General features: G+C 46.7%; 1 protein-coding gene across 3 annotated transcripts in view; it reads left to right on the plus strand.

Annotated features, from left to right (window-relative positions):
- The window catches only part of SMAGP (small cell adhesion glycoprotein), a 114,088-nt gene extending 89,453 nt beyond the window's left edge, over positions 1-24,635 (plus strand). For all 3 annotated transcript variants that reach the window (XM_069230895.1, XM_069230897.1, XM_069230896.1), the window contains exons 3-4: positions 15,048-15,128; positions 23,934-24,635. In XM_069230895.1, the coding sequence (XP_069086996.1) occupies positions 15,048-15,128; positions 23,934-24,109 (257 nt within the window). In that variant the 3' untranslated portion in view covers positions 24,110-24,635. The remainder of the gene's footprint in view (positions 1-15,047; positions 15,129-23,933) is intronic.
- Positions 24,636-26,460: the final 1,825 nt, after the last annotated feature.

A 26,460-nucleotide genomic window follows, 5' to 3' on the forward strand; every position in this document is an offset into this window, starting at 1 on the left:
GTGTGTTTATTTGCAGGCAGTGAGTTAATAGTACGTATTTCAATAAATCATCGCACGCCAATCAAAATACCACCAGAAAAGTATAAGTTTGCTCGTTTCTAACATAAGTAGGCAGTGAGTGCTTAAAGAATTACTATTACTGTGAATACAGAACCTTGCACCAATGGCTTCTAATGGCTGGACGGTTCCCCAAAAAATAATAGAATGGTAAAGAAACTGCTTGCCATAACTTTGATTGGGCTTGTTCCCCCATCAATGTAATGCGATCAAAGGACCAATTTGCTACTGTTAGCTGGTGGCTAGTTCTTTTTAAGGCGATTTAAATATAGCAATTGCTTTTGAGATGTGAGCATTGTGCTGCTGAAATCTGTTTTGGAAAACAAAGGATAGGTTCTATATTTTCAGCTTGCATAAGATGACAAGTATTCCATCCTCTTAGACCTGACATCGTTGGTATGGTTTCCTCTAACTTTTTTGCCTTCGGACCTCCTGTTTTGCTGACTTAATTTTTGCTGGCTTTAGGACTCTGGGCATCTTACCACTGCTAACCAGCGCTAAAATGCATGTGCTCTCCCCTTAAAAAGTGTTAACATTGGCTTATTCACAATTGGCATATATAATTTACTTATAAGTCCCTAGTAAAGTGTACTACCTGTACCCAGGCCCTGTAAATTAATGCTACTGGTGGGCCTGCAGCACTGATGGCACCTCCCCCTCCAGTAGCACTTCTAACATGTCTCAGACCTGCCATTACAGAGCCTGTGTGTGCAGTTTTAAACTGCCATGTTGACCTAGCAGGTTAACCCTCTTTCCAGGTCCAAACCTTCCCTTTTAATACATGTAGGTTACCCCTAAGGTAGGCCCGAGACAGGGTGCAGTGCATATAAAAAGTAGGACATGCATTTTAAGAGTTGTTTGCTACTAGGACATGTAAAACTTAAAATTCATATTTCACTATTGCAAGGTCTATCCCTCCCATAGGATAACATTGGGGTTGCCTTTTTACATTTTATATGTTATTTTCAATTGGGAAGAGATGGGCCACCTAAATTTGATGTCTCTGGAATCACAATTTAAAATCACAACTTATGATGAATTCAGATTTTAAATTGTAATTCTGAAAATGGCACCTTTAGAAAATTCGCATTTTCTTACTTTAACCATATGGTGCCTTCTGCCTGCCTCGGAATACACTTCTGGGTGGGTGAAAGCCGGGCTGTTGTGCATTCCCTCCAGACAGCCAGACACAAAGGGAGCTTAGGTGTGACCGATGGGCCATCCTGGGCAGGTTGGGAAGGAGGAGCTGACACACCTGAATGGGTTGTGCCCTGATCCCAAGCAAAGGGCTGCATAGCTCCCTGTAGCAAGTCTGGAGCCAGGGCAGGAAGGGCAGAGACTCTGTGCACTTCAAAGGCCTCTCTTTGAAATCTCTTCTACTTCAAAGGCACCACAGAGTATAAGAACTGGACCTCAGATACCACCAACTCAATAAATGTCTGGACCTGTGGATACTCTTCCAGTAGGAAGGACTGCTGTGCTGCTGAAAGGACTGTCACTCTGCTGGACGCCTATTCTGCTGTGCCAACCTGCTGCCCTCCTTGCCTGGCAGTGAGAAGGACTGGACCTGAATCTCCCCGTCCCAGAACCAAAGTGATTCCAAGGGCTAGCTGGCATGCCTCCTGTTTTTCTGAAGTGTCAGGGACACAAAAGACTTCCAACTTATCACCTGGACTCTGCGTGCGGCAAGTCTTGCTCTTTCAAGTGGTGCCAGTCGAGCCCCGGGCTCTTGGAAGTGGGTATAAAGTGTTGCTCCAGTGAGAATCGGCATATCGCAGCTGTTGCAAGGGACAGGACTGGTGCATTTCCCCCGTTGCGTGTATTGGAACCGCCACATTGCCTCTACGGCAGGGATCAACTTTGATGCATCGCTGCTGCTGCAAGGCCATGACTGGCGCATCGCCTTTGTAACCATCTCATTTCTGTTGCATCGCATCACCGCTGCTGTGAGGGGAAAATCGACACATCTCTGCTGCGGCGATGGACTCTTTTGCATAGTTCTCTGAACCACTGCATCTTGTTACCCTGCATCGCACCTGCTGCATGGGGAAAATTGATGCATCTTCACTACTGCGTGGGAAAATTCAATGCATCTTTTCGGCTGCAGGGCCAGACACCGGCGCATAGCCTCATTTTATCCTCACAACTTGTCTTTGACATCGACACAACTTCGAAACAAGGTACTGTTTCAGCGGGCCAAGGCTGGTCCCGTATCCAACCAGTGCTCCATCGCAGTCGGCCTGACTTTTCAGATTTAACCCGGTCTGTGTGACCAGATAGCCCCGGTTGGCGCTTTATTCTTCTAGTCAGTACAACTAAGTTTATTCTTTAAAAAATCATATCTTGAGTTATACTAATTGAGTTTTTGTCATTTTGGTCTTGTGTTGCTCATTAAACTAAGCTCTATATTTCTAACCAGGTGTGGTATATTTTTGGTTGGCATTTTCACTGTTTTATGTTTTGAAGTATTGCTCAAATACTTTACACGTTGCCTCTTAAGTTAAGCCTGACTGCTCTGTGCCAAGCAGCCAGGGGGTGAGCACAGGTTAATTTAGGGTGTGTTGGTGACTTACCCTGACTAGGATTGTGGTTCCTGCTTGGACATGGTGCATACCTCTGCCCACCAGAAACCCTATTTCTAACATTGCTGGCAGCGGTGGGATAGAACTTGTGTTTGTGCAGTGCCTTACAGGAACTCAGGGTACACTTCCACGCCACATAAAAACCAATTCAAGTTGAAATTCTCTCTGATTGGCCTTTTGGCCATTCTTACCCTGTCTGTGTTTGGGACCTCACCTGCAAAGAAGGAATTCGAACTGGCTAACCTAAAGGGTTATACTCTGGCTGGGCTCAAGGAGTTTTGTGAGGAGGGTTGATTGCCCACTAAGAAAGGAATCAAGAAAGGGGAGCTCCAGAAAGCTTTGAACGCTTGGGCAGAGGCCCATCCATTGCCAGGCACAAAAAGTGACCGTGAGGATGAGGAGTCTGAAGCCGAATCAGAGCCAGCCCTACAGGAGGGTCTGGAGCTGCAACCTGTGGAGGGAGAGAGTAACCTATTGGGGTATCTTCCCGGGCAGGAAGCAGTGTGTCCTCTCACAGTCTATCCCCAGGACAGCTGGAGGACAGACAGGAAAAGAGGAAGCTGAAGCTGGCCAAATTAAAATTGGAGGAAGAGATGGCTGAGATAGCCTTGGAGAAGAAGAGATTAGCCATGGAGAAAATAAGAATGGCTCATGAGCTACGTCTGAAGGAACTGGACATCTGAGTTAAGCAAGTAGAGCTTAGTTGTGGCAGCACTACCCCAGTGCCCTCTGGAGACAATAGGGGCCACATTCCAAAGGGTCTGGTGACTGACTTTGTGGTGGGAGATGACATAGATAGATGGTTTGAGGCTTATGAGATTGCTCTGCAGATGTACTGGATCCCTTTAGGGAGACTAGGGAGGCTAGCCTGTGTAGACACATCCCTAGTGAGGGGAGCAACACCCTACTGGTCCTAAATGCCGGTGACAATATGAGGTATCCTCCCAATAAAAGAAGCCCTGATCAGGAAATTTGGTTTGACCCCAGACAAGTACAGGCAGAATTTCAGGGACCATCAGAAGCTATTCCAACAGACCTGGGTGGATTGTGTGGTTGCCTTTTGCAACACACTGGATGGTTGGGTGAAGGGCAGTGAAGTAGAAGTAAAAGATTAACAAGGGCTGTATAACTTGATTGCAAAGGTGCACCTGTTCAGTGGTTTTCCAGATCTGCACCAACTCTGACCCCAGGGAGTCTGCTAAAGAGGCAGACTGCTGAGTCAGCACCAAGTACCACAAGAAGGTATATGGAGGGGGATGACCACAGGGGTTGGTAGAGTCCTCACCAGAAGAAAGTGGGGGGTGGGGGACAAAAACAAAAGCAAGGAGTTCTCTAATGGGCCCAAAAATAGTTTTTCAGATCAGGCCTTCCATTCCACTTCTGGAGGAAAAAGAGATGGTTCCCTGACAGTGGGTCTGTAGGGAAGGCACTTAAGTGCTATGAGGGCCAGCAGGAAGGGCACTTCAAGGGAGATGCCAAGTGTCCCAAGTGGGCACAGCCCCCACTGGTGGGCAGTCATGGGGGTTGTCTAATGTAGCGCTTGGGGAGAGGTTTGTCCCAGATAGTGTAGGTGATGTAGAAATGGTGCAAAGAACCCACATGCCTAGTAACACTGAGAAATATAGGCATAGGGTTACCATTAATTGGCAGAGAGTGGAGGGTCTTAGACACACTGGGCCAGTATGACAACCATCCAGTGTAATCTAGTGTCCTCAGAGCAGGTAGTCCATAATGTGTTCCACCAAGTTGGTGCTGCTGACAACTGTAAGAGACACTATCCAGTGGCTCTAGTTCTCTTTGAATGGGGGGGAGGGGGTTTCAGGTTCCTTAAGGGTAGCTGTGAGTCCCTCCATGCCTGTAGATTGTTTGCTTGGCAATGACTAAGAGTAATATACTACCTGGAAGGAGGTGGAGCTCAGGTCCCACTTGGAGATGTTAGGGTTACCTGAGTGGGTGTGTCTGATCAGTCGGTCGAATGGCAGCCCGAGAGAGTAGTCAGAAGGACCTGGAGCTTGGAACAATGGCCAGGGACCTGCGAAAAGAAGGAGAAAGGGCATGCTGTATGTGAAATTTTCTCCTGAATCTCCCATGGTCCGGGAGGAGGCTGACCCTAAGTGGATGTCCCGGAACCCACTGGGGAGGATGTGGCAGAACTGGGGAACTTGCCTAAACCGCTGTCTGTCAGTAGAAAGGGGGTCCCACCAGGGAGGAGTTCTGCAAGGTGCAGAGGGAATTCCCTATTCTTTTGGGTCTGCAGCAGTAGGCTGAGACCCGGGCTGCTGGTGACGCCTCTGGCAAACATCTGATTTACTGGGACAGTGATTTGCTGTATAGTGAGCCTAAGACTCCTGAGCCTGGTGCAACCCGTGTGTTGGTAGTCTCCCAGTGCTACAGGGCCCTCCTACTGGGGCTGGCACAAGATGTTCCCTTGGCTGGTCATTTGGGGCAAGGCAAGACCTCAAGTGAGGAAGGCCTCACAGGCATACTGTAGGTCCTATCCTACCTGCCAGGCGAGTGGCAGGACGGGAGGAAAGGGGATGCAAGGCTCCCCTGCAACCTTTTCCTGTTGTTGGCACCCTCTTTGAAAAGGTGGGCACCAACATGATTGGGCCTCTGGACCCCTAAACAGCTATGGGCAACAGATTGGTTCTGGCCTTGGTACCTGGAGGTTGTCCCTCTAAGGACTGTGACTGCGACTGCTGTGGCTAGTGCACTGATGGGGATCTCTACCCACGTGGGTTTCCCCAAGAAGGTGGTATCTGACCTGAGTACCAACTTCTTGTCAGGGTACATGAAGGCCATGTAGAAAACGTTTGGGGTTAACTTACAAGTTCTCCACTCCTTACCACCCCCAAACCAACGTTCTTTTTGCGAGGTCCAACATGACCCCCAAATGCATGATTATGTGCATACCAGAACCCATGATGCAGAATTGGGACGTCCTCCTGCCATGCCTTTTGTTCGCCTACAGGGAGGTACTGCAGAAGGGGGGTGACTTCAGCCCCTTTGAACTTCTGAATGGGCCCCGGTGTGAGAGGGCCTCTCAGTTTGGTGAAGGATGGCTGGGAGCATCAGCAGGTGTGACTGATGGTCATGCACATCCTGATGGGCCATCCTGGGCAGAGTGGAAGGGAGTAGCTGACACTTACACTTGAATGGGCTTTGTTCTGGTCCCATATGAAGGACTGCTTAACCCCCTATAGTGTGCCTGGAGCCAGGGCAGGCCTCTCTTTGAAGTCTTCCCTACTTCAAAGGCACCCACTGGGTATAAGAACTGGACCTCAGACACCACCAAGTCAGTACACTTCTGGACCTATGGATACTCGAGGGACTGTTGTGCTCCTGCAAGGACTCTCTCTCTGCTGGACACTGCTGAACTCCTTCTCTGCTGTGCTGACTTGCTGCCTTCCTTGCCTGGTAGTGAGAAGGATTGGACCTGCATCTCTCCAACCCAGAACCTAAGTGACTCCAAGGGCTTGGTGGCTTGCTTCCTGTTCTTCTGAAGTCTCAGGGACACAAAAGACTTCCAACTCATCACCTACAGCACCTGGACTTTGCTTGCTGCAGGTTTTGCCCTGCCAAATGGTGCCAGTCCAGCCCTGAGCCCTTGGAAGTGGGTATAAAGCGCTCCTCCAGTAAGAATCGACCAATTCCCACTGTTGCAAGGGACAGAACCTGCAGATCACCCCCATTGCATGGATCAGAACTGGCACATCACCTCTGCTGCAGGGATCAACTTCGACACATCGCTGCTGCTACAAGGCCAGGACCGGCACATCCACTTTGGATCCGTCGCACTTCAGAACCAGTATAGCACGGCCAGGTAGCTCTGGTTAGCGCTTTAAGTTTATTCTTTAAAAATTCATACATTGAGTTCTACTAATTAGTTAATTGTTGTTGTGGTCTTGTTTTGTTAATTAAATTAAGCTAAATTTTTATAAATAAGTTTGGTATCTTTTTGTGTGGTAATTTCACTGTGTTACTATTTGAAGTATTGCACAAATACTTTACACATTGATTCTTACGTTAAGCCTGACTGCTCTGTGCCAAGCTGCCAGGGGGCGAGCACAGGTGAATTTAGTGTGTGTTGATGACTTACCCTGTCTGGGATTGTAGGTCCTGCTTGGATATCATGCTTACCTCTGCCAACCAGAAACCCAATTACTAATACATCCACATTCATAATTGCATCCCTGTTCTTTCTGCCCACAAAGACAGACACACTGGTGGCCCCATAAATCTCTGGGAAAAGACGGAACCATGCTTCTTAAAATACCCTGTGACAAAATACTTTACAGGTCTATATTTTGCTGATCGACAGGAGTGTTGTGTCATCAGAGGGTAACCGAGGTCCCCAAGCATTGAGCCCCCCTAATCCAATACAGGCATGGATCCTACATTTTTTCAATGGCAAATTTTCTTGAATTTTATAGTAACAAACAGGCCGGATTGGTCAACTGTTGTACAAAAAGGAGAAAAGCTCTCAGTTCTAGTCATACAAACACAAAAAAAATTGCACAGAAAATCCATCCTGGCCTATCCTGCCGCACAGCAATATGTATAGATATGCGAGTCAGACATCATTGCGCACTTGAGCATCATGCTTTACACCCACCTGTCCATACTCTCTAATCTCATCATACAGTAAAGAGTGCTCCGAGCAGTTACGTTGCAGAGTAATTCCACAGTAATCAGACCAGCACTGCCAGATCTTAGTATGTTTTTGAGGGGAACCCTGATAAACCGCCACCTCCAAGCCGATCCAATGGTCTCTGCCTCTCTTCCACACTGCCAAGGATGGGCGGGCCTCCTCTTTCCATTCTCTGGCTATGTCCCTTTTCGCCATTGTCAGCCCCAGAAACATGTGTGCCTTTTTGTACCTGTTGCCCCCAAGGTCATCCATAATGTGCAGGGGGGCCAGCTTTGGGTTCATAGGTATCACCCAGTAGAGTACCCTACCCAGACAGGAGATCACTCCATCCCAAAATCTACGCAAGACGGAACACCCCTCCACCGTATGAATGAAGGAATCCTATTCCTTCCGACATCATAGACATAGTGAAGAGTCTACCATCTTGATCCAGAAGTGTTCTAAAAGTCTGGGGGTTTGGTTCCAATACTTATACTAATTTCTCCCTTTGAAGTAGGCGAACTTCAAAAGAAAGTCTTTGTAGTGCACAAGAGCATGCCTTTCCTGCTGTGGTCCCAGACACTCTAATGGGTTGGAGAATGCATTGTGTAAGGACAGGCACAGTCCTGTGTTTAGGTGCAAGTGCCAGCTCCTCTTACCACTCTAGCCCAGGAAGACCGATAAGGCTATGCAGGGCACCCCTCAGCTCCCTTTAAGTGACTGTCTAGAGTGAGTTCACAACCAACCCAACTGTCATCCTGACCCAGACGTGTATTCCACAGCGAGGCAGAGAGGCACATAATGGTTAAGCAAGAAAATGGCCACTTTCTAAAAGTGGCATTTTCAAACACACAAGTTAAAAACTACCTTCACTAAAAGATGTATTTTTAAATTGTGAGTTCAGAGACCTCACAATCCAAATCTCGATCTGCTCCCAATGGAAATTACACTTAAGAGACATTTCAAGGCAATCCCCATGTTAATGTATGCAAAAGATAGGCCATGCAATAGTGAAAAACGAATTTGGCAGTATTTCACTATCAGCACATGTAAAACATACCAGTACATGTCCTACCTTTTAAATGCACTACCTGGGGCCTACCTTAGAGGGCCTTATATGCACTAAAAGAGAAGGTTTGGGCCTTTGCAGCTAGAAGTCTCTATCAGATTAGGGATTTAATAGTAAATCAAATAATGCCAATTATGGATAACCAATCATAATCACAATTTACACAGGGAGCACTTGCACTTTAGTACGGCTCACCAGTGGTAAAGTGACCAGAGTACCAAAACCAGAAAAAGCTAAATCCAGCAGTCTTAGCTTCTTCAGCACCCAGACCACAACAAAAGCTTCTCTCTCAATTATGCTCCACCTCTGTTCCCTGGGAAGTAACCTCCTGCTAATGAAGGCTGCAGGCTTGTCTAGGCCCTCTTCGGTTATCTGTGCTAGAACTGCCCCCACACCATGCTTTGAAACGTCGGTCTGCTTAACAAATTCCTTGGAGAAGTTGGGTGCCTTCAGCACGGGTGCCGTTCACATGGCTGCCTTCAGGGCATCAAAAGCGGTTTGACAAGCCTCAGTCCAGATCACTTCTTTGGGCTGCTTCTTGGAAGTCAGCTTTGTCAAGGGGGCTACAATGGTGCCATAGCCATTGACAAATCTCCTTTAATAACCAGTGAGACCTAAAAAGGCTCTCACCTCTGTCTGGGTCTTGGGGGTTCCAAAGCCAGCATGGTGTCAATCTGAGGTTGTAGAGGCGCCATCTGGCCGCTCCCCACCTGGTGGCCCAAGTATACCTCTGACCCCTGCCTTATCTGCCACTTACTGGCCTTAATAGTGAGGCCTGCCTTCTGCAAGGCCTTCAACCCTTCCCAGAGGTGATGCAAGTGATCCTCCCAGCTGGAGCTGAACACTGCAATGTCATCCAAGTAGGTGGCAAAGAAACCCTCCGCCCAGCCAAGACCTAGTTGATCAACCTCTGAAAGATGGCAGGGGAGTTTTTGAACCCAAAGGGCATGACCCAGAAATGGTAGTGCCCCTCTGCGGTTGAAAACCCGGAACTCTCTTTGGCCTCTTCAGTCAAAGCAATCTGCCAGAACGTCAGACGTACTGAGAAACTTGGCAGCTCCTAGCCGATCTATGAGCTCATCAGCTCTGGGGATGGGGTGGGCAACAGTCTTAGTGATGGAGTTGAGCCCACAGTAGTCCACTTAGAATCTCAGTTCAGGGATGGCACCTGGGACAGCAACCTTTGGGACCAAGACCACTGGGCTGGCCCAAGGACTGCCGGAGAACTCAATCACCCCTAACACTAGCATCTTGGAGACCTCTTCCTTGATGCTGGGTTTGACCTTGTTAGTCACAATGTAGATTTTATGTTTATGTGGGTGCACAAATGGATGACTATTGGGGTCAAGGAAAACAGGCAGGCAAACTGTCCCAGCAGCTGGCGACAGTCCCTCTGCTGTTGTAGTGTCAGTGTTGAGGAGAGGTTCAAACCCTCCACAGACCTATCTTGCTCTTTGACAGACAGGAGGTTAGAAAGAGGTTCTGTCTCCATCTCCATTTCATCATCTGTTGCCAAGAGCATGGTCAGTTCAGACCTCTCAAAATGTGGTTTAAGGTAGTTCACATGTAGGATCCTCAAAGCATTCCTTGGAGTTTGCAAGACCACCAGGTTGGTGACATTACTTTTGCGCTCCACCACCTTAAAAGGCCCAGTCCACTTGTCCTGTGGAGCATGAAGCTCCACTGGGTCCATGACCCACACTTTCTGGCCAGGCTGAAACTCAACCAGAGTGGTGTTCTGGTCATACCATTGCTTCATATCCTCCTGGCTTGCTTTCAGGTTCGCCTGAGCGAGTTTCCTAAAGTGCGCAGTCTGGTTTCTGAAGGCCATCACGTAGCTAAATACATCCTGGGGGCCTACTGAGAGCTTTCTCTCAGCCTTCTTTCACCAGGCTGCGAGGTCCTCTTACAGCAGCTCAAAGGGGCTAAAGTCAAATCTCTTATGCTTTGTGTGCAAAGAGAAGGCATGGCAAGAGGATGTCCCACTTACGCCTTATGAAGTCTGACAGACCGTAATCATACCTTTCAGAGTACGGTTGAACCTTTCAACCAGCCCATTTCCTTGGGGGTGGTAAGGAGTGGTGAACTTGTAGGTCACCCCATACTCCTTCCACAGGGACTTCATATATGTAGATATAAAGTTGGTGCTCTAGTCTCATACCACCTCCTTGGGGAACCCCATGCAGTAAAAGATTCCCATCAGTGCCCATCCCACCACGGGTGTCGTCACTGACCTCAGAGGGATAGCCTCCGGGTACCAGGTGGCATGGTACTCAAAGACCAGGATGTACCTGTTGCCCATCGCTGTCTTGGGGTCCAGAGGCATCACAGTGTTGATCCCCACCCACTCAAAAGGGGTGCTTACGACGGGGAATGGTTGGAGAGGAGCCTTGCCTCGCCCCCCAATCTTGTCACTTGCCTGGCAAGTCTGGCAAGACCTACAATGCATATCAAAGTGCCTTCGCATTTGGGGCCAGTAAAAGTGGGTGACAATGCTCTCAAATGTTTTGTTCTGCCCCAAATGTCCTGCCAAAGGCACATCATGAGCCAGACCCAGTAGGAAGGTTCTGAAGCCTTTGGGTACCACCAGCACTTGGGCTGCTCCAGGCTCCGCAACGTTAGGCTCATTATACAGGAGACCATACTCTGAGTAAATCCAGTGTGATCCAGGCTCCTTGCCAGCTGCCTGCTCTGCAGCCTGCTGCCACTGACCCTCAAGAGAAGGGCTTGTGTTCTGTGCCTTGCGGAACTTCTCCCTGGTGGGACCCCCTTCTTTCTGCCAATGGGTCAGCTCAGGCACATCCCCCAGTTCCGCCACCTGCTCCCTTGTCGGTTCAGCCTCCTCCCCGACCGTGGAAACTTTTGGGGCGGGTTTCCCACACCGCCTGCTCCTCCTCTTCGTGGCAAGCAACTGGGTCACTCTTTCAGGCTCCAGGTCCTCCTGATCACCCTTCTGGTTGCCCTATTCCCTGTGGTCACGCATGCCCACTCAGGCAGACCCACCATCTCCAATTGTGACCTGCGTTCCACCTCACACCAAGGGGGAATCCTTCAGGTCCTTACCTAGCAGACAATCAAAAGGCATGGTTGGACTCACAGCTACCCTCAAGGAACCTGAGACTCCCCAGCTCCCATTCAAAAGGAACCTGTGCCACCTTGTACTGGTGCTCATGGTTGTCCACAGCAACTATTAAGTGAAACACATTGGGGACGATCTGCTCTTCAGACACTAGGTGACACCTGACAGTAATCATGCTGGCTCATGTGTCTCCCAGAGCCTCCACCCTCTGTCCATTGATGGTCACCCACTGCCTTCACTTCTTAGTGTTCTCAGGCACGAAGGTCCTCTGGACCATCTCACTGTCCCATAGCAAGACAAGGGTCATCTCAGCTGGCTCTAATCCTTCTCCTGGATCTAATTCTTCCCCTACGCTTCACTGGCTAACCCCCATGACTGTGCACCAGTGGGTGCCGGTGTCCACTTGGAACACTTGGGGTCCCCCTTCATGTGACCCTCCTGCTCACATGCATAACACATGCTGGGACCCTTCTCTGCAGGCTTCCCTGTAGAGACCCAAGGCTTTTTCTCACATGGAGGATGGGAATCCTTACCCTGGGAACTAGGTTGGGGCCCTTTAGAGAACTCACCCTGTTTACCCTTGCCCCACCCCACCTCTTCTGATGGGGACCCCGCCCACCCTTGGCAGAGTCTCCCATATACCACTTGTGGACCTTGGTACTCTCCCAGTGGTCCCCCTCCTGGGCAAGCTTCCTGGGGTCAGTCAGCTTGCTGTCAATCAGATGCTGGCACAGCTCTGGAAAACAAAGACTATACAGGTGCTCCCATGCAATCAAATGCTACAGCCCCCACATAATCTGTTACCTTCCTGCCCTTCACCCATCCATCCAGGGCTCTGCAAAAAGAATCGATACATTCTAGTCAAGTTTGGGAATTCATCTTATGGTAGAACTTTTCCATGTACTGCTCGGGGGTGAAACCATACCTGGTGAGTAGGGCATTCTTCATGGTAGACTAGGTGAGCCCCTGGGGATCTCCTCAATTTGTCAAGGTGTCCCAACTCTCTGCCTCAAAGTTTCCACAGACATGCCCCCCAGTGTACCTCAGGGACCCAGTTCAAGTGGAGTGCTCACTCATACCCCTTTAAACTACAAGTGTATGTCATCCTCCCTCCTATAATACTTCACTAAATCTTTAGGAATGTGCACCCTCCTCTCAGACTGCACTGGAAGTATGCTGCCACCATTCATGCTGGGTTCTGCCTGCTTGGTCTTGAGATCCAGCTCCCTCATACTTAGCTCATGAGCAAAAGGCAATTTCTTCCCTCCAGAGTAAGAGCCTATTCCCTCTCTTATTGCCCAATTTCAAACATGTTGCTTTCTGCTTCCAACCTGAGCTTCTCAAGAGCCAGGCCTCTCTGGCCTGTCGCCTGTCCTCCAGCTCCTCTAGGGACAAACCTCTGGATGACACACTCCTGCCACTCCTGAAGGGTAATCTCCCTTCAGGCAGATCCTTAGCTCCAAAGTCCCCTTGCTGGTTCTGTACCTCCACATCCTCATCCTCATTCTCATTCTCAGCCTCCCCAGCTTCTCTTGCTGCCCCCCGGACCTCAGCACCATTTGCAGCTCATCTTTCCTAGAGGAACTCTTCACTGGGCAATTAAGATCCTTGCAGCACTGTTTCAGCTGAGACACCTTGTAGGATTTCAACTTCTCAATCTCAAGCACAACCTCTGCAACTTCACTTGCTGGTTCATCAGACAGAGACATGATTTGTGGATAACTCCAAGGGTTGTCAAAAACAGGAGAAAAAAAATCAAAAAGCAGTATGTGGTTGCGTAATGGTCTGCACTATGCAGTAGTGTACACCAATCACTGTAAGTCAGATAAAAGCACAAGTCCTATCCTCACCGCTGATCACCAGTGTTAGAAATGGGGTCTCTAGTTGGCAGTCAGTTTACTTCCTGTCCAAATAGAGACCCTCACTCTACTCAAGGTAAGGGAGTCACACTCCTAAGATAACCCCTGCTCCCCCCCTTGGTAGCTAGGCACAGGCAGTCAGGCTTACATCAAAGCCAATGTGTTAAGTATTTGTACCCACACAAAGTAACACACTGAAAACACTACAGCTAGACACCACACCAGTTTAGTAAAATAGCTAATATTTAACTAAGTAAAACAAGACCAAAATGATAAATATCCTGCATACACAAGCTAAGGTATGAATTTTAAAACATTAAATCCCCAAAAAGCGCTTAGAAACACACTAGTTCCAATTGGTGCTATCACAGCGTTGTGATGGAGTCGTTCCCAACCGTCCGATGCCACCCACAAGGGAGTGAGGTGTTGATTCCTTATGGAGGCAGTGGAGGTGAGGTGACATCGACAGCGAAGCATCAGTTCCTTACAATTCGGTGGGGACGATGACTCTAGTGGGTCAAGACACAATGGGGTGACCTCTCGGAGTCGCAGTCAGACCACGGGACCACAGGCGCTGCAGCGGAGTCAGGTGGCACGGGCGTTAGTGGCACGGCACTCAGGACTCACGATGCTGCGGAACTTCAGAGGGCTGTGGCAGCGTCTGGCCTGTGGTGTTAGTCGCGGTTGTCGCACTTCAGCGGGGACCACAGCTTTGGGTGCAGGCAGCAGGGCCAGTTCTGGAGTCGTCCGGAGTCGATGTGCCTGTCTCTTCTTGTTTTATGCCAGATTTCACTCCCAAGAGCCCAGGAACTGGAGTGGGCACCTTTTGGCAAGTCAGGGTCCTCAGCAAGAGAGCACAGGGGCTGGCAGGTGAAGTCTTTGATGTTCCTGAGACTTCTTAACAGGATGAAAGCTCAGTGCAAGACCTTGGAGAAACTTCACAAGCAGAATACACAGCAAAGTCCAGTCTTTGTCCTCTCCAAAGCACATGCAGCAACACCAGGCCAACCCAGTAAAGTGAACAAGGCAAAGGGGCGTTATTCCTCATCGCAGCTCTTTCCTTGGCAGACTCTCCTCTTGATCCAGAAGTGTTCTAAAAGTCTGGGGTTTTGGATCCAATACTTATTCTCATTTCTGCCTTTGAAGTAAGCAAACCTCAAAGGAAAGTCTTTGTAGTGCACAAGACCCTGCCTTTCCTGCTCTGGTCCCAGACACACTCTAGAGGGTTGGAGACCGCAATGTAAGGACAGACTCAGCCCTATTCAGGTGCAAGTGTCAGCTCCTCCCACCACTGTACCCCAGGAAGGCCGATCAGGATATGCAGGGCACACCTCAGCTCCAACTGCCTAGAGTGAATTCACAACCAGACCAACTGTCATCCTGACCCAGACGTGTATTCCACAGCCAGGCAGAGGCACAGACTGCCATGCCAAGGATGCCAGGTCTAACACTGCACTTTTTCAGTTTTAAAGGGAAAGCACATACTTTTTTTTAGGAGAGATGTAATGCTTATAAAGAGAGAGTACCAGCACTTGTTAGTAGCAAAGATGTAATCTGGGATAATGAGAACTTGCCCTTATATCTTCTCTTTAAAAGCACTGCTAAAAATAGAGAATATCTACGAGAAAAGAGAGAGGGAGTTTGCGTGTATGTAAGCATGTCAGAGGATACTGAATGTATATGTTCGGCCGAAGTATAAAACAGGGAATGTGTAGAAAGTCAAATTGGTCCACTTTACATACATCTTCTCTTTTTGTTCCCGGGTGTGTAGAAGATCTGACTACGCCTGTGTTGCTGCTGACCACAGTACCTTCAATAGATCCAGAAGAAATCAACACTGCGATAATTGCAGGTAATGGTTTCACATATGTGAAAGTCCTGCCACCTTTCATCACAACACAGCACTTTTCCCATAGAAAGGGTAAGCCCACAAGAAAATAGCCTGAAAAACGGAACCAATATTTTTAGAGGGACTTGATGATCCACTTTGGCTTTGCCAGTAAACATTTGCATCAATCCACTTACAAGAATAAGGTAAGAAAACCGCATTTAGTCCAATAGGGTCAGAGCTGAGCCAGCTTTTCCAGATTACTGCTGTCTAGTTAAGTGATTGCTGGTTAATTCATTGTATGGAAAATGTATCGCATATGGCTAGCCTGAAAAATGTAAAATAGATCTGACACTCGGTGACCAATGTTGGACAACGCTGCCCTAAATGCCATCTGTGAAAGAGACATGACTCTTTGCTCCTTCATTTGAAGTATGTTGCGAGGCATAAGGAAAACAGATTCATACTCAAGAGTCCTCGAGCAGCTGCACAATATTCATTTTTGTAAAAGCAGTGGGCAGAGAGAAGGAGCACCCTAGTTTGAATGGTACCTCCAAGAAGATAGATGTTCGTATGAGACTATAGGCCAGATTTACAAGGCCCTAGCGCCTCTTTGCACCACATTGAGCATCATTTGTTTTTTTTTTAGGCTAATGTGGCTCAACGAGGCATAAATCACTGCACCATATTAACAAAGTGGCGCAATGTATGCACTGCGCCACTTTGCGACCCCTTGCACCACATTATACCTGCGCCAGGCATAATGTATGCAAGGAGAGCGTTCCAGCCTTAGGTCTGCAAAAATGGTGCAATGAAATCCACAAGATTTCATCGTGCCGTTTTTGGCATCACTTTTAACGCCTGCTGAACTGGCCATTCTTGCACTTTGCTCCACTAGCAGCAAAAGTTTTGATGCTAGTGGAGCATAGTGCCACAATAGTGGCAAAACAAATTACGCTATTAGCCTAATGAGTGCCATTGTGCTTCGTATAGTAAATACGTCGCACCTATGGGGTCGTTAGGTGGTGGTGGGGGGTTGCAAGAAATCTGGCGCATCAGTACTGATGTGCCAGATTCTTGAAAATCCAGGCCAATGAATGGGAGAAACTGTGAGGTTTGCGAGGAAGGAGGAACTTATTCCCCCATTCCTTCTCTTGGTAGCACTTTCTTTAGGAAGCAGGATTTGAGCATCCCTCTGGTAAGATCAGTAATTTACAGGCTTGGTAAGGAAGCGCAGCCCTTTCATTTTGGGATTCACTGAGACGGCTGTGCCGCAGAAGGAGAGATTTCTAGTTGTGTACACATTGAAAGATGCTTCTCAGTATCTAGCGGTGAAAATCGTTTTCATCTTGCTGTATAACTAATATAAAAGACAGACTCAGAATGTATTCACGTGCCTAAATTTGCTTCTGTATTAAAAAATAAATACAACACATACATTATAAGCTCCTCTGGCCGGTTATCTTAGGCATGTCTCTCCAGGCGCACAGCTACGGGTAGGTCCCGTGCGGGGGATTGCCTTCTGTCAATGACTTTGCTTTTCTCTTGGCTTGTGTTTACCTATGGAGCCGAATCCTAAATGAGGGACAGTTGACCCTTACATTAGACTAGCCTAACGTGCAGTCTCTTTTAGTAAGTGACTGAAGTTTAACGTGTCTATCAGTTTGTGACACATTGAGTTCTTGTGTTTTAACCAATAGAAGTGTTTAGTAGAGTTTTTGGGTCCTGATGAAGTGTTGATGGATCCATATGGACCGTTCAGACACGAAACATGTTGACCCTGTCTTCAGGGGCTTAAGATAGTTCCTTATCCCCTGCCTTCATTTGTATTATGAGAGTGTTTGAGCGTTATCTCATTCCCCACTCTCATCTCTAGGTTTTTATTGCTTTGGCCATTACCCTTTCCTGATCATTAAAGTTTGGTGTCCTGTTCGGGTTTTGAGCCAATTTTAATTCTTTCTCCCTCTCCTACTCTCTGCAGTGCCTGTAGGTGGGCATTGACCTTTCTACGTTGGTTTAATCACGGCACAGTGCTACTGAGAAAAGATTTCCGGCAAAGAGCCCCTTTACAGGGGAGCCCGTCAGACATTGCAGCGCCGGTCTGACGAGGAGCTTGCCCGATGATGAAGCATGACATCCAATTGGGTGTGTGAGGGCACTTGCTTCTAGCATAAGGGTTGCCCTGTGTTCTTCTTTTTCTTCCTGGACCAGTGTATTTTGTATTTGTAATATCTTAGGCATGTACCATTACACAGCCTAAATTAGAAAACCATTCGTACTGGCAGGGTGGAAAAAGCAGAAGTGGGCACAAAAAAAAAATCCCTGGTGCCTAGTGGTCTCTGCCCCCAAGGGGGGCAGAAATAGCCTAAAATAAATGTACCCCTCCACCAGGGAAGCGACCCTTGCCTAAGGTGTTGCTCCCCACATATAAAAAATAAAAACAAAAAAAGAAAATGATCCCTGGTGCCTAGAGGTTTCTGCCCCACCTGAAGGCAGATTGGCCTAATTACCACAGGCTGATCGGGGGGGGGGGGTTAGTGGTGCAGAAAAGGCCCAAAAATAATTTGCCCCTCTTGGGAGTGGCCATTGACAAAACCAAAAGACCGACCACCAATGTCAGACATATTGGCTTTGTCAATGCTTGTTTATATTCATGGTTCCTATAATCTTGTTAACCCCTTCCCTGCCAGGCCTTTTCCCCTCCTATGCCGAGCCTTTTTTTGGCCGCTCACCTTATGCATATATATAAAACAAAACAAAAAACTCCCTGGTGTCTAGTGGGTATTTCTGCTGCCTGATCGCATCACTATCGGGCAGCAGAAATGTTGAGAGAGACATCATAGGAAAGGCCTTTCCTTTTCTTTGATGCCTCTCTCACCCCCTCCACGTCATCAAAGGAGAAATGCTTTTGCAGTTATCTTCGGGGGCAGCCTCTGATGAGGTCATCAGATGCCACAGGGGAGTTGGAGTGGGCGGGGGTGGAAGGGGAAGCGATTACCCATCTATCCTTCCCAGGGGAGGGGGGTGCCAGGATCTCGGGGGAGCGGTAGCGCTTCCCCCAAGGGCCGGTAGCAGTTCGTATCGGTTACGTCCTGCACACCCAAGCGGTGCTGCCCAGGTTGTAAACCTTATGTCCAAGGCACCCGAGGGGTTAAAACTGGGTTAAAACGGCCCAAAAAATGACGCAGAGAAATCTCTTAGATTGTTTGCGCCATTTTTTCACCCCCCCAACCGTAGAACGCCCCTTTTGCATACATTATGCCTGGTGCAGGCATAATGGAGCGCAAAGGGTTACAAAGTGGCTCAATGCATGCACTGTACCACTTTGTAAATTTGGCGGGCAATTTGGTCTCGTTAGGCCTCATTAGCATTTTAAAAAATGACACTACTGTGGCGCACGAAGGCGCTAGGGGTTCTTAAATCTGCCCCAATGCCTCTTCCTCCATTGCTAAAAAACAGATGGAACGATCAGTGTTTTATTTGAGCAAGTGGTTGACAGTTGGGACAGCCACAATGTATTTTGGGCCTGATTACAACTTTGGCGGAGGTGGTTAATCCGTCCCAAATGTGACAGATATCCCGCCCGATGTATTACAAGTCCATTATATCCTATAGAACTCATAATACAGCGGGCGGGATATCCGTCACATTTAGGACGGATTAACCCCCTCTGCCGAAGTTGTAATAATGCCCAAAATCTCTTAAATTATTTCCTGAGAGCAAGAGAGGGAACAAAGCAGAAAGGAGGATGATAAAGATGGAAAAACTGCCACAAAGGGAGAAAGCAGGAACCTGCAAGAGTGGAATAAAGGGGCAGTGAGTGTCTGGTAGTGGATTATAGAGGCCTGGGGTGGATTCAAGACTAAGCACCCTTGGTATTCGACACACTAACATTTAATAGCAGCCACTGTGGGCTACTGAGCAGAGCTTTCAGCACCGGCACTAATTCGTTTACATGATTACAACTGCTTTTAGAGCAAGGAGGCCAGAGGGTTTGATTCTGAAGGAACAGGCATAAAGACGTAGAGAACCCAGTAAGCTGATGATGTCACTTCATCACCCCCATGAAACACAACAAGACAAACTATTTGATAATAATGCAGGTATAGGACGTCTTTCTCGAATGAATAAAACAATTGGAAACAATGGTTCGAAAGGTGTAATAAAAAAGGCATGTGATCTATTCAGAGGGAAACATCTACAAGAAAAGCATACATTGTTTATGTGAACACTGCTTCTTCTAAAATAACATATTTCAGTTTGTATTTATGGCAATCTAAATTTTTATGGCAGGACATTTTTTAACACAACCAGGTGATCCTGTGCCTTCTCCACTATGGATTCCTCCTGTGCCTGGCTAAGTAAGACAGTGTTAACTTTTGTCCCCATTCCACGTCTGTTATGATTAGTTCCTCTGATCACCTCATCAGCTAACTGTCCCAGTGAGCAAACCCAGCCATGGGACAGGCCATTGGCTCATGAACCATTCCAGCGTTTCTTGATCTTGGGTTCCTTGCACTGTAGATGAATCCTATGCCATTTCATTTCTGCTGCTCTGGTTATTGTCTTCCTTAAACTCATTGCTGGATCTTCCGTTGGCCACTCTGATCAAGATGTTGCATAAAAGGTATAGGCTAACATTCTTAATGGATCACTAGAGGCTGTTCTTCAGTCAATAAAATCCAGGCAGAAAAACAGTATGTGGTGTAGAGCATCCACGTGGCTATGTCACATTGACGCCCGGCTGATGTGTTCCCTATATCATACCTCATCCACCAGGCAAGTGGATGCAGACTGGAGGATTTGTCATGGGGCTAATTTGCTAATGTGCTAATTTGCAAAGCACACAAAGATGGCTTAGTAGTCATCCAGCTTTGAAGATGATTCAAATAATAAATATTCTTGGTCTGAGAATTCCTAGATTTGCTAAAGCTAAAAATCGGCTTCACTGAACTGTGTTTATTCATGTAGTCTTCAAACGTTTAGTGAGTAGTGGGAGGGTTGAATGCGCACTTGTTGTGGGATTTGTTAATCCCACAATGGCTCGAGAAGGAGGACGCAGTACAGTAGACACAGCCACTCTTCCTTGAGAGACTTGATACTGCTCCAAACTGATAACTACCCACAGAACGTGTTCGAACTCGGTGCCATGTTGCTGGATAAAACAGTTTCCGAATCCTTCATTTTGTTATACAGCAGGGAGTGTTAAATGCAATTGGTGCTTGTCTGTGCTGCTACCAAAGCAGGGATAAACTAAAAAAAATACTAATACTCCTTAGAAGTGTTACTGTAAAATCCACTTTAATTTTCATTGCGTTTATAATTACTGAGAATATTGGTATAATTTCTTAATTTATTTACATTACGTCCAATAGTTTTACAAATTTGTGTTTAGTAGTTAAGTAATCTGAAAGTCATTACATTTTGTGACAGTTGTAAACATATCTCTTTCAATGCAAGGCTGCCTTTCATTAGTAATACCCAAATGTTACATGCTTGGAACCCCAGCTTCTCCACTCCACAATCCCATAATCCAGGTACTCATGATTCAGTGCTGCAGCGTGTGTACTCAGAGTAGGCCTTCAGAAAGGGACACAATACATAGAGATGTCCTGCAGAATTTAGGACAACGCACCAGAAGTGGTGTTTTGAATTGTAGACCGTACCCTCTTGTATCCGTTGGTGCTCTACAGAAATTGACACTGTAGTTGAGCCTATATACATTAGAGAGCGTGAGGGAAGATAACACTGTGAAAAAATATTGGTGTCTTTCTGCTTGCCCTGCAACTTTTCTGTGTATTAGTGAACCTGGCCTGGCACTTCTGCTGAATATTCTGTACTTCAGTAATGTGTGTTTGTCTAGGGTTTTTTAATGCCCTTTCCTAGCTATGACATCCCTGTAACTTTCGTTTTTTAAGTGAATTTTAGGTTTTTTGAATTGTATTTCCTAACTGTAACCACTAACCTTTGACAGTTAGTGTGTGAGTGAGTGCATATGTATCTCAGTGGGTCTGTCAGTGGGTGTGTGAGTGTCTAAGTGGGTCTGTGAGTTTGGGCGGTGGTGTCTGAGTGGGTGTGTGAGCCTGAGTGGGTCTGTGAGTGGATGCGTGAATGTCTGGGTGGGTCAGTGAGTGGGCACATGAGTCTCTGAGTGAGTCTGTACGTGGGTGTGTGAGTCTCTGGGTATGTGAGTGGGTGCAAGTGTCTAAGGGGGTCTGTGACTGGGTGTGTGTGACTGAGGAGGTCTGTGAGTGGGTACACAAGTCTGAGAGTGTCTGAGTGAGCACATGAGTTTGAGTGTGTCTGTGAAACAGTGCATGAGTCTGAGTGGGTCTGTGAGTGGGTTTGTGAGCCTGAGTGTGTGTGTGAGTGGGTGTATAAATATCAGCGAGGGTCTGTGAGTCGGTGCCTGAGTGTCTGTGAACCTGCTATGTTTATATTTGTAAGTGTTTCATGTTGCAAATTCATGTCTGTGAAGAGTAACATGGTCAGAATGTCCTGAGGACCCCATCCCCCAGGACCCGGCCACAACTTAATAGGGGAAAAGCCTTCCCCAGGCCGATCTCGATCCCGGGGACCAGGGCCTGCCGTGTCACCTGGGTGCCCTGGGCACCCAGTGTGCACAATGGGGACCACAGGGACAACCTCAAGGCCCCTCCTCTTGCGGGAGCAGGCATTGCTGCTGCAGAGAGTGAGCTGGTGGAAAGGCAGATCCCTCTGTGCAGAAGCAATCGTGTCATCTCTTTCCCTGCCCGAATGTCTGCTGGCAGGGAAAGAGATTAAACCTCCGCTTCCAGCAGGCAGGAGCACTTTGACAGCTCTTGATCACTGAAACCGGAGTGTTTGCTTGGTGGGCACTGTCAAAGGTCCTGCCAAGCAGAAGCAAACAGCTATGTCCCAGGGGTGGGCACACCTCCTATTTGCACCAGCCGCCCCAGGGAGGAGCCCCCCTCCTTTGTTTAAAAAAAAGAAAGCCCTGAGGAGGTGGTGGTCCCTGGGGTGCAGGGAGTGGGGTCCACGCGGCACCCGCTCCCCGGAGCTCAGGGTGGTCCATGCGCCCCACCCCCAAAGCATTTTATTTGTATCGCTGAGGAGGGGGTGGTCCCCAGGACTCAGGCTGGTCCACAAACCCCAGCTAAGCATTTTATTAGTAGCCCTAGGGAGGTGCTGATTCTCAGGGAGGGTGGGGGGTCCATGCAGCCCCCCCATATCATTTTACATTTGTAGCCCCGGGCAGGTGGTTGTCCCTGAGAAGGGCTGCGCAGTCCCCGTTTACTGTTCCAATTAACCCCAGGGAGGTGGTGGTCCCTGAGCATTTTTATGTCTTTGTAGGGTGGGCCCTATGCGCCCCACAACCCACGCTTTCGTTTTTTTTGTTAAACCCCGGGACTTGCCCCACCCAGGGGCTACAATTAAAACAATCGCACATTTGCGGCAAATTACAAAAAATTAAATGCTTTTTTGCCCTGATGAGGTCCCTCTAGGACCCCAAGACCAATGCTTGGGGGTCAGGGTATTCCTAGCATGACCCCTTTTCTTTTTTTTCCATTTTTTTGTGGGACTCGGCCAAAATCGTAGGAGTGTTGGAAAATGTTGAGAATGTTTTTATGAGATCGATGCTAGGTTTACCTCGGAATGCGCCCTTAACCCTGAGGCACCTGGGTCTCAACCTGCAAAATATAACTTATGTGGTGGCTTGTAGATCCCTAACATATAGGTTACGAGTTTGGCTCAATGAATTCCCACTCCCTATGAGAGAGTCATTGTCTGAAATAATCGCACTTAATCGTAAAGGCATTATACCTTGGTTGAAACATGTTAAAACATGCTTAATTACTCTTGATTTTAATGAATTGTGGACCAATCCCCATAGTATTAACAAAAACTCTCTGGTGTCCCTTAAGAAGCGCTATTAGTCTCACATATGTAGCTCATGGTTGCACCAGGGTATCACTGGAGACTTGACATGTAGGTTCCTGGAATTCAAAGATAATTTGCAATATGAGGATTTTATGAGCCTGATTCAGCCTCCTAAAGCAAAGTCCATGTACCTGCAGGTCAGATACGGTATTTTGCCACTTAATGACTTCTGCTTTAGATGGAATGGTTTTACTACTTCCCCATTATGTCCATAATGCCAAGATAGCAGAGAATCAGAAGAGCACTTTCTATTTTTTTGCCATAGATATGCTGCAAATAGGAAAGTTTGGCTCATACCAATTTGCCGTATAATGGCATTAAGACAATTGAGGCACATCGTCCAAATCCTTAGAAGTGACACAATACTGTATGGCTTGTCTTTGCACGATCTAGATATTAGCATTATGCATAGCAGGTTAGAGATAAATACATGGTGGTGCACCAAAGTTAATTTCAGTCATTTGATGAAGCTGCTATTGTTAGTCAGAATGCCCAAGTATCTGAATTAGATGCAGTAGAGGGCAATATCCATCTGCACCTAATCTCCTCTTGTCTTATATAGTTGATATTTATCATGTATAAATTATATAAATATCTTGATGGCTGACACAGTTTTTTATGTGTTCATTGATGATGATTTTTAAATGGTTAGCTAATTATCGGAAGTCTTGAAGTGATTAGGCTCTGTTATTCATTTTTGAATGTCATTATATATTTTTAGTACTTTGGAAAACTGTATAAGATGTCATTCGTTTTATTAATGTTCTTTTATGGTTTTACTAATACAGACTATACTTTAGTAGACCATCCCCTATAAATTAGGAAATGTGAAAAAATTCAGATTCATAGTTGGTACATATGCCTAGCAGCCCGAAACAAAGTATTAACTTCTGTCTTTTTTGTCACTAGGGGTTATCGCTGCGGTTTTTGTGACATTGCTCACCGTTATGATCCTCATCATCGTGTACCTATACAAGAACAAGGGCAGCTACGTCACCAACGAGCAACAGGACGAAGAAGCCAACAAGGCCCTTCAGATGGAGAACAACACGCAACACGCAGAAAAGGAAGAGTACTACATGTAACTGTAACTGAACTGGCACCTCAAGCGGACACTCGGGCCTTTTCCGCGCCCACCCTTTTATTTATTGGAGTTTTTGCTCTTTCCTGTGGATTAAGAGGTCACGCATCACAAGTTATTGAAATCTAGCAACCTCCTATTTTCCAATGACATAGAACTAAAGTTTAAAATGACAGGCCCCCTGTATAAAATTAGGAATTTATACAGTTTGTGTTTTTTTTTTTAAATGTCGCACCATAACATTGACTGGAAAAAGATGATGATCATGCCTTGGCTTTTTTTATATTTTCTTTTCAGTTTTTGAAATCTAAATGTAGGCTGGGACTTAGAGTTCATTTGGTTAACTATTAAAGAGAGAAAATTACTATTTCCCCATGTGTAGTACATGCAGAATACTATTGGTTTTAATATACATATCACCCATACATTTCCCATGGTAAATGTGCATGGCTTGTGCTTCCTGCAGCATTACAACTCGAAAGAAACTTTGTGGACCACAGACTTGTAAAAATTAATTACTTTAAACTGTATGACCCAGAAATATATTTTTTGTGGAATGTGTGAACTCACATACTGCATAGCCCAAGCATTGCACTATTGCCCCAGAGAATTCTTGGCACATCTTTTGAAAAGCACACAGGCTCTGATTTATATTTTTGACCCAAACCTGCATTAGCGCAGGTTTGCATCAAAAAGTTTACCGCCGGCTAGCGCCACTCCTGGACGCCAGCCGGGTGTCATATTCAAGGAATTACGCTAGCTGGCGATAAGGCCAGTTACGTCAAAATAAATGATGCTAACCGGGTGGGGGAGGCATGGGGGAAACAGGAGGTTGTGCATCAAAGAATGGTGTTAGTCAGGTTGAGTCAGAAAAATGACTCTAACCTGACAAGCGTCATTTTGTGACGCACAACCCTCATGGACATGTCACCTGTCTTAATAAAGACAGAAGTCATGCCCCCCTGTCCAATGGCCATGCCCAGGGAGCTTGGCGCCAATATTTAAGGCCCTCCTCCTCCCGTGTGTGATTTTTGCAGGGGAGGAAAAATAAGGCGCTAAGGCATTAGAGTCATTTTTTGCTTGGGAACGCCTACCTTGCATCTCATTGACACAAGGTAGGTTTTCACGATAAAAAAATAACATTAACTACAGTATTTTGACGCTAGACGTGTCTAGCGTCAAAATATAAACATGGAGTTAAGTTTGCGCCGGATTTGCGTAAAAAGAAATGATGCAAATCTGGCACAAACAGAGTATAACTATGCCCCACAGTTTTAATGTGTGATAAAGGCTGGCACCCAAGTTTTTAGTGGCAGAGTTTTAAATGCATGTACACCCTTCAACAAATCCTCACACCCAACTCCTGACCAAACAAGCCAGTCATATATTTAACACATAAATGTCACTATTAACTAGGACCAGTAGCAATAATACTTGTTGCCCTCTGCAATGCAATGTATTCTGTGGCTGTCCTCGTGGACTTGGGTATACCTTTTAGGCAACGGTGAAACACACATTAATGAATGAAAAGATCTTTTTTATGAAGCCATTTTTTATGTTGTTAACCTTTTGTATTTCAAACTCTTGAATTTGATGTTGCATGACATCAAAACATGTGAGCCAGTACATTGGATTTCTTATCACGATATTATAAAGCTTGGGTCTCCTCACCATGCCACCCCAGTTTGGACCCAGCCATATGCAAATCAGTCTTGACCCTGTCCCCAGTTGGAACAGTCCAGCCTGAACTTCCAGGCCAATTCCCCCTGGACCGGAAACAAGCATCCTGGGTCCGGGTGAAAGGTATCACCCCTCATCTGCTAGGCTAGCTTGAGACCAGTGGCACAGTGAGCAAAGTACCCACATTTGGGCATACCCTGGCCACTTAACGCAACTTTAGCAACATAAAAGGATGAACGACGGAGAAACATGCTTCATAAACATGAAGAAGTAATGGGCTGAATTGAAAGTGGAGAAAAACATTATGACTTAATGTTTCATAGAAATATTTGTCTGCACTTTAAATTTCTCCTACTTAAAAAAATAACTGTATTCTTCAGTTATAAATATGGCACTGTGTCTACTGGCCACTGGGAGCAAGAGGCCTTCTGTTTGTGAATGTGACTCTTTGAAATGGGAGGAAATGAAAATTAAGTGGTAATTTAATCAATAAGGTAACTTCATTTTAATTTTCTCCCATTTCAAAGCATTCAGAAACATCATTTCGTTCTCACACTCAAATACTAAGTTGGCAATGACTTATTTAAGAGTTAAATACCTAAGTGCTTCAGTTTTTCACCTCTGTTCCCCAGCGTGGGTCATAGATTTGACTGAGCACTGCTCATTATAAGGCCC

Source organism: Pleurodeles waltl, chromosome 4_2 (assembly GCF_031143425.1).
Source record: "Pleurodeles waltl isolate 20211129_DDA chromosome 4_2, aPleWal1.hap1.20221129, whole genome shotgun sequence".
In the NCBI taxonomy this organism is placed as follows: domain Eukaryota; kingdom Metazoa; phylum Chordata; class Amphibia; order Caudata; family Salamandridae; genus Pleurodeles; species Pleurodeles waltl.